The sequence below is a fragment of the Suillus subalutaceus genome (assembly GCF_016647625.1).
Source record: "Suillus subalutaceus strain FC151 chromosome Unknown DFJ58scaffold_121, whole genome shotgun sequence".
Taxonomy (NCBI): domain Eukaryota; kingdom Fungi; phylum Basidiomycota; class Agaricomycetes; order Boletales; family Suillaceae; genus Suillus; species Suillus subalutaceus.
This window is the reverse complement of record NW_024540370.1, coordinates 127,395-135,911: the sequence shown is the minus strand read 5'-3', so window position 1 is coordinate 135,911 and position 8,517 is coordinate 127,395. Positions and strand designations below refer to the sequence as shown.

The window sequence follows — 8,517 nt, the reverse complement described above, 5'->3', positions numbered from 1 at the left end:
ACTCGGGATTCACAGTTTCCAATGGCAATGGATTGAACAGACAAGGGCCCGTGATTTCGCCTCAACCACCCCAATGCTGTTTCCGGTTGTCTGAATGCGATAATACAGACATAACGTTCACGCCAAGGACACTGCTCTTCCTGTAAGAGTCCTTGCCTAACTAGTAATGCATCGACATTTGAGATTCCACTATCACTCCGAAAATCGATGGATGCTATGCCGTGGATTCCGATCACTTGTCAGTAAGATGCATATCTGGTTTAATGTTAGGTGATGATGTCAGGCGAGGTTGATAACGAATCTTGAATGTTTCAACTTTGCAAACTCGGATGATTATTCAGTCAACTAGGTTCTATGAGCGACCACCTGATTTCGAAGACCCTACTTATCCGGTATGCTTCTGATTTATATCAATTGGTTGATGGAGTTTACTTGCCAATCCAGGACGATCGTGCACCATGTACATGGTTGATGCTTGCCCTCAATCTCACTCGGCCATCATCGATAAAGAGTCGGTTTCAGCGCAGCGAAGCCCTCAGCTAGTCGCTTCCTGTGGTACTCTGATTGGGGTGGGTGAGTGGGCTTTGCTCCAGTACGCGTCGATGGTAGACGCTCAGCTATCACTTCAGCAGGTTGATATCTCACCAACACGCGACCCTGACCTGATTTTTAATTCCTGATTTGACATCGCAGATATGTAAGTAAGTAGTCCCTTGGTTGCTTTAGTTTTTGCCTATCTTACGTTAATGATGAGATAACATGCGGTTATTGAACATGAAGACCAGAAAACTCGAAGGGTTTTTCAGTCAGATCCCACAATATGCAATACTCTCGCATCAATGGCGTGATGGCGAGGTCCAGTTCCCTGATATCGACCAGCCTCACGCCCGTAATATGCCAGGCTATTCCAAGATTGAAGGTTGTTGTATCCAGGCTAACGAAGACGGCTATCGCTATGTCTGGATAGACACTTGCTGCATCAATAAGAGCAGCAGCTCCGAACTCTCCAAAGCGATCAACTCGATGTTCATGTGGTACAAGAAGGCCCAGATCTGCTACGCATATCTGGACGACGTGTCCAGATGTGACACTTTGACGGAAGAGTTTTCCAATAGCCAATGGTTTCAGAAGAGGGTGGACTCTCCAGGTGCTCATTGCCCCCAACAATGTCGTATTTTTTCGCGCAATTGGGAGGAGATAGGAAGCAAATCTAGCTTCACTCCCTTGATCAAAAAGATCACGGGGATTGACTGCGATGTCCTACTTATGAACTACCTGGAAGAGGTCAGTGTAGCGACAAGGATGTCCTGGGCTGCAGGAAGGCAGACGACAAGGGTAGAGGATCGGGCATATTCACTGCTTGGTTTGTTCGGGGTATACATGCCTACGATATACGGAGAAGGAGAAAAAGCATTTGTCAGACTTCAGATTGAAATCATGAAGAGCTCCAACGATCAAAGCATTTTCGCTTGGAAATCTCACCGAGAACATACGAGTGGTTTACTTGCTTCTTCCCCAGATGATTTTGCAGAGTCCCGCGATGTCGTTAGGATTCCCTCAGATTCATTCAGCAGTATTTTTCCAAGTTCCACCCTATCCATCAGACATCAGTATTCGGTGACGAATCGCGGGGTGAATATTCACCTACCTGCCAGGCGTATGGGAGACCACTATCAAGTGGCCTTAAGCTGCTGTCATCGAGCACAAAACTTCCATCCAATTGGTTTATGCCTCCATCCAGTCCAAGGCCAGACGGAACAGTTCCTCAGGTTCCAGCCCAATATTCTTGATGACGCAGTGGAGGAATCATCCGAGTTCACCTTTCAAGAACTTTACGTCCAAGAAGATGACCCATCGCTATTCATGATAATCGATCCCAAGCGCGACCCTATCCCTGAAGAATATTATTTCTTCGTTAAAACCGACGGGGTGGTAGAAAATGGATTTTCTATGGTTGGCTATGCGACAGCTGAGTGGTGGAAGCAGGAGGAGAGCAGGCTTATCCTGAACTTGGACCACAGTGGAATATTCAGCACATTGCTCTATTGCCATCAAATAACTGGCGAAAGTTTCGCAGTGGTGCTTGGTATGCATAACTATCACGTCTGGTCGTACATTGTCACGGCTGCGGACAGTGAGACGCCTGACAGCGTTCACACGTCATTCAACCAGGGAGAAAGAAGTGATATTCGATGGAGCAGTTTGGACTGGTTCACTCAGGAGCTGAGTATGGGAAGGGCGGCTGTGAAAATCAGGAAGGGAGGTAAATACTGCTCTGATTCTTCTGAAAACTCTGGCGGATACTCTGTGACCATCTCTATCACGGGCGTATAGCAATATTTATTTATCGAAGCTACAAGATAATTACATGTAGTCATAAAGTACTGTGTATCCGCCTAAATACTTTGCAAATCGTGGATCCAGCTCAGAACATGGTTGACAGGAAAAGTGTGTAGATAAATCTTGACAAGTATACCGAAAGCCGCCCCTGAGGGGCTGTGCAGCTTTGTTTGCCAAATCCTTTAGATCCAAACAACCGCTCTTGTCACTTGTGCTTCTGAAAGTCTACGTTGAATGTCGCTATCAACCACGACCTCCCGTCGATCGCGGCCCCTACATCCAAGTGCCAGTGTGCTACCCCCAGCAACATCCTGCAGCTATGGTGCGGCGCTACCATCGATGCAACCACCTGCGCCCTAGAGCAACCACCTCCCACTACACACCTACACCCCCAACCAAGACCCTTCTCCACCCTTCCGTTATCCTCCTGTTGTTCTCCATTGCCCCATACATCCAACAAGGACCTTCCTTGTGCTCGCGCTAACTCGGTGCTGCCGTCACGACCTACTGCAGTCTCCCATTTCCCAGTTCGACCTCCTGCACTTCCTGTCGTCCTTGCACGGTCGCTTGCTCCCTCAAGCTCCTGCTCTCCCCACGCTCCAAGTGCAACGTCCTGCAACGTCTCACTACCCTGGCACACCAATACAGACCCTTCCTCGCCCTTCCGTCAGTCTGATATTGCACACCCGACCATGACCTTTCTGTACTACCGCTAACCTGGCGCTACCACCGCGACCTACCGCAGTTTCCCGCTGCTCACTTCGACCCCCCACACTTCCTTGTCATTCTTGGTGCCTCGCACAACCGTGATTGCTTCGAGTCCACTAGTATATGTCCGTAGTAGAACGCGTGTACAACTGAACCCGGGTATCGGCAACACAGACAGTATGTAGTTACGAAGCAGAACTGCTTAAATAATCTGATGAAACATGATGTAGTACCCTTCGCATGAGTTTTACCGTGAAGAAGTTGTCATATAAATCATCGTGAGCATCCTCGATGATGCCATCACCTCTCATAGCATCAGCCTATAACAAAACTATGAGCAAACGCAATACAGGTAGTTACATGTGAGAGTACTGACATTGAGACAAGACAATGACACTCCAGACGAATTTCCTCCTGCACAACTTCTCTGTCGCCTTCTTGAGGAATGGGCACCACTTTGACCATCCATGGAGTGAAGTTCGTTTGAATATTGTCTCCACCATATGCTACGCACCTCCTGTCCCAAGAGAACGACACGCAATAAAGGGGTTCGTGATCCTGGAAAAATGGCTGGCCAAGTGGGTAAGTTCTTGCCATCGACCTTCACCAAACTGGACGATTAGCCAGAACAGTATCTCAGGTCATGACCCATTTTTTCTTCGTGGAAACCAACGGGGTGGTGGAAAATGAGAGGGTTTTGCAGTGTCGCTCAGGATCCATAGGGAATTGATACGTCTGGTTGTACATTGCTATGGCTAGCCTAGTTAGCTGCATTGATATTCACGTCCTACGCGTACGATGGTAAGAGATGATGTTCAATGAATCGGATTCATTATGTAATTCACTATTTCCAACCAGCCACGTCCGGAGTCCGACTCGGAGGTGGCATTTCCAAATGCATTCAACCTGCCCTGTTGCTTTGGCATGACCTCGTTAGACCCGTGACCAGCCCCTCTATGAGGCAAACCGTCGTATGTATAGAACAGATCGGCTTTTCAGTGGGCGTAGCGCATGACCACGTCAATTTCGCCTCCCCCGTGGTTTGTATTGTTTGCACCATGAAATACACTGCCTTAGCCTTGTGCTAATGATCATACTACGTCTCAAACAATATTAACACTAGTCTACGTCACAGGACGTTCTGAGTTGTCCTTGACGCGCCACTTTTGCTGATCCATTTGCTACTAGTTGGTGATCTTTTAGCTTCAGCGTTTAGTGCAACAATACGAGCGTCTATCATGCTAATGCTAAAAGCGCTGAACTGCCATTGGACATGGAAATACACGTGCAGCATCGCCTGAACGTCCTGAACCCTCGATTTCTCTTCTCTGTCTCACCTGAACTTTCTTTACAGTCCCCATATCCCCACTCACCACCCGGCCCATCTTCGATCACCCCGTGTTGCTTCATCGCACCATGCCCGGTAGCTTAGAAGGCCGATATATCAAACTCGAAGGTGAGTCGCTCCATAACACCTTCGTATCCGTTTCGTATCCTCACTCTCTTTCTACAGTTATCGGTGGAAAAAACCTCAAAGTTCCCTCGGGGCGCATTCCTGCTGGCATCTACATATCCTTCAACGTTGACACGAGGAGACGCTGGAAATCAGCCATTAGAGTCTTATCATCCGACGAATCAGTCGCGTGGGGCGATACTGTGACCCTGTACAGTGCCTGGCGATTTTCGGACGCGACTTGATGACTGAACTTTTGCTTGTAGATCATTAGACGCATCACCCGAATTATCAGCGGAGATCAGGGCGTCCTTCGAGTTCGATCGAATGCTGGGCAATGGAGAAGTCGTTGGAAAACTGGAAACATCATGGGATGCGCTGCTCGACCATGGAAATGAGCCTTTCGGTGAGTAACCTGCTTCTCATTCATGCGCATATACTCACATGTTGTAGACATCTCCTTCCCGCCCGTTCAGGGTGTTCAACCTTCCCTCACGCTGAAGGCCACTGTGCTACATCCTTGCGACGATCATGGTAGTGCACTGGTTGACGTGAGTGACATCAGCCTCTGGGTTGTTGGCTTTTGTTGACGAAACACCTGCTGTAGTCCATCGTTGAAAGTGAGATTGCTCGAGAGACGGATTCGGGCCATGAACGATTTGCCACATACGTGACAAGCAAGACGGTCTCTCACCTGAATGATGCCGTACAGTATTTTCAGTTGGTCCTGGATCAATGTCCGGTCGGCCATCCTGACCGCGCAGGGGCTCTCACCAACCTCGCGCGGGCACGCCTTGAAGGCTATATTCGAAACGATCTTCAAGACATCGACTGTATCACTTCTCTCTTCTGCGAAGCCCTTGCATTGCGTCCGCAGGGCCACCCCGATCATCCATTATATCTTTATCACCTCACCGAAGCGTTGAACTGGCGCCACGACTATCAACATACCGCCGCTGACATCTGTGAATCGGCCCAACTTTACTATGAGTTACTGCCTCTCTGTCCAGAGGACACCCGCCTTCGTAGCGTCGTGGCAGGGGAGAATGGCGTCGATTATGTGATCCGCGAGTGCAACGAACTTCCAATAGACGCATCCGATGAAGGCATCCACCTTCGACGAGTCATACTCGAGCTCTGTCCTTTGAGCAACGAGCGCCGTCTAAACGCACTCGACAAGCTTACATGGGCTCTCGGATCACGTTTTGAACAATGCGGCAGCATTGACGATCTAGACGAGTGCATCCAACGCGGTCGTGAAACCGTTTCTTTGTGCTCTCAGGAACATTCTGAACACAGTATCTGCCTGAATAACTTGGCTACCTCACTCCAAGACCGCTTCAAAAACCAAGGCAAGCATCATGACCTCAATGAGGCTATCTCTTTGTACGAAGAGGCGCTGCGCCTGTACCCTGTTGGGGACGAATTTCATAATATCTTATTGAACAACATGGGCGAGACACTCGTCACCTGTTTCAAGCAGCGTGGTGATCTTAACGATATCAACAGAGCCATCAGCCTCCATCGCGAGGCACTGACGTTGCGCCCGCCTGGGAATCTATATCGTGATTACACACTCAACAACCTTGCCAACGCGCTCAAATCCAGATATGACAAATTGGATGCCAGCGAAGATCTCAACGAGGCCATTGACCTATTCCGAGATTCACTTCAGTTAAGGCCGCGTGGGCATCCAGAACACCATGCAGCTCTTTTCAATTTGAGCATGGTGCTCTGCTCTCGTTTCACGCAAACACAGAAGAATGAAGATGTCGAGGAGGCCATTCGGCTGTGCCAAGAATCGTTGGAGGCTTTACCTTCACTGCACCCGAAGAAATATTTCGGCTACATGTGGTTGCAGGAAGCCTATTTGTCTCGTTACAGAGTGCAAGGCAAGTCTGCTGATTTGTCGCTCGCCGTAGAGAACTTCAGACTGGCATCGCGACATCCCACGCAAGGATTTCCGGGCCGCATCCTGATAGCCTGGAACTGGGTCGACGCAGCAGAGCGGCACAGTGACCCATCTACACTGGAGGCCTACACAACATTTTTCGACCTTTTTGATCGTCACTTGGCATCACGGTCGTCGGCAATTTCACGGCGCGAGGCTGCAACTGCTTTTCGTGACGCCCAATCACTGCCAGTAGATGCTGCATCACGTGCCATACATTGTGATGATCTGCAACGAGCGGTTGAACTCCTGGAGCAGGGTCGTGGTCAACAGTGGTCGCTGGCCTCGCGGCTCAGGACTCCGCTGGAAGATCTCCAGTCCACGAATCCCAACCTAGCTGACAACTTCTCGGAGCTGAGCAAGTGTCTGTCCAAGACTCAAGGTCCCGCAGTCAGTACAGACAGAGCTGCTGCTGACCTGGCAGAAACACAGTACAGGAAGCTTACAGAACAGTGGGGAGCAGTGGTAGCTGAAATCCGTAATCTTAAAGGTTTCTCAAGGTTCCTGCTCCCGCCTTCGTATGAAGATTTGCAAGCGGCAGCGCGTCATGGCCCAGTCATCATCCTCGTTGCGAGTCAATACTCGTGCAGCGCCATCATTGTCCCGACGTCAGGAGAGCCCCATCATGTTCCCTTGCCGTCTATCACTCTCACAGATCTGCAGAGTCTTAAGGATCGCTTCGCTAGGGCAATACGACAATCATCTCGGATGAAACCAAAGGAGTCGAGGACGGATCTCATAGTACTCTTGCGGACAATATGGGAAGAGATCATGCTACCCATTGTACACGTACTCGAGCATGTCCTTGAGCTCAAGCGCCAATCTCGAATCTGGCTGTGTCCGACTGCAGCTTTCACGTCCATACCTCTCCACGCAGCTTACCCCTTTCAAACAAAGGCAGATCGCTCGAAGGAGCCATGCCTGGAGGATCTCTACATTTGTTCTTACACGCCGACACTTTCGGCTTTGATCAGATCTAGGCAGTTGATGAAGAAACTTGTCCCTCCATCTTTCGTAGCGATCGGACAGGGTCAACCGCGTGCAGGGAAAAGCAAGGAGCTCTTGGCTGTCGACAGTGAGATTGAGCTTGTCCGAAAGCTCGTCCCTGCGACGGTCAACCGTGCCACTATATCTGGCGACGCAGCTACACGAGCAGGTGCACTCCAAGCATTGCAAGACAACAACTGGGTACACCTTGCGTGCCATGGAAAGCAGGACCGCGAGCAGCCTTACAACTCTCATTTCGTCATGAAAGATGAACCTATCACGTTGCTTGATATCATGGAGAAAGACATCCCTCACGCCGAATTCGCGTTCTTATCAGCATGTCATACTGCCGTCGGCGATGAGAAGACTCCCGACGAGGTGATTCACCTCGCGGCTGGACTGCAATTTTCAGGATTCAAGAGCGTCATTGGCACACTGTGGGAGGTCGATGACGCTGTCGCAAAACATGTTGTGAAAGCTTTCTATGAGAATATGTTCAAGGATTTGGAGGACGGTGGTGTGATGGACTGTACGAAGGCTGCCTGGGCACTCAATCGTGCTACGCACTCCGTGAAGACGAAAGTTCCGCTTGAGCAGAGAATGGTTTTCATTCATGTTGGTGTGTAGTTCCTGTCGTATTGCTTTCGTCTGGTATAGGTTTTTAAGTTGTTGATTTTCGATGCTCTTTCATCTCGGTCGCTGTAACACCTGGCAATTGTAGGATTACCTTCCATGTCTATTATACCGTTTATTCGCATTCAGCTCATATGATATCGTTAACTCTATAATATTTTGCAATTCATTCGATGTTCTAAGTATCAGTAGCGGTATGTTATTGTGCAACTAGGAAGGAGAGCGCTGGTGGGTTTGACCATAGCTTGTGATGACGATCCTGCCTGTAGTGTGGAGATCACTTCAATGTTAAGCTAGGCTGTGACGAGCTGGCACTCATGTGCAGAAGCAGGAGGAACACCACCCTTCGCTGCTACCGACTTCGCGCACCCGCTTCGCTGCGACATATCTCTCTTCATTCCGTTTCTAGTAAGAACTGAATCCTGCGCAAGATGCAACTGAAGCT

At 49.5% G+C, this 8,517-nt stretch overlaps 3 protein-coding genes across 3 annotated transcripts; 2 read left to right on the top strand and 1 right to left on the bottom strand.

The window, feature by feature from the left end:
• Window positions 1–774: 774 nt before the first annotated feature.
• On the top strand, window positions 775–2,334 carry DFJ58DRAFT_732278 (heterokaryon incompatibility protein-domain-containing protein; the record flags this gene model as incomplete). The annotated part of the gene is made up of 1 exon (XM_041386155.1): window positions 775–2,334. The coding sequence occupies one exon, from the start codon at window positions 775–777 to the stop codon at window positions 2,332–2,334; it is 1,560 nt and encodes a 519-aa protein (XP_041239699.1).
• Window positions 2,335–2,522: 188 nt separating this feature from the next.
• DFJ58DRAFT_916366 (uncharacterized protein) lies at window positions 2,523–3,856 on the bottom strand (the record flags this gene model as incomplete). Its single annotated transcript, XM_041395474.1, has 5 exons — window positions 3,425–3,856; window positions 3,238–3,368; window positions 3,101–3,197; window positions 2,724–2,971; window positions 2,523–2,613 (listed from the first exon to the last, which is right to left on the bottom strand). The coding sequence occupies exons 1-5, from the start codon at window positions 3,515–3,517 to the stop codon at window positions 2,523–2,525; spliced, it is 660 nt and encodes a 219-aa protein (XP_041239698.1). The 5' UTR covers window positions 3,518–3,856.
• An 827-nt stretch (window positions 3,857–4,683) lies between these two features.
• DFJ58DRAFT_68761 (CHAT domain-containing protein) lies at window positions 4,684–8,252 on the top strand. Its single transcript, XM_041383331.1, has 3 exons — window positions 4,684–4,907; window positions 4,955–5,052; window positions 5,109–8,252. The coding sequence occupies exons 1-3, from the start codon at window positions 4,829–4,831 to the stop codon at window positions 8,064–8,066; spliced, it is 3,135 nt and encodes a 1,044-aa protein (XP_041239697.1). The 5' UTR covers window positions 4,684–4,828; the 3' UTR covers window positions 8,067–8,252.
• The last annotated feature ends 265 nt before the right edge of the window (window positions 8,253–8,517 follow it).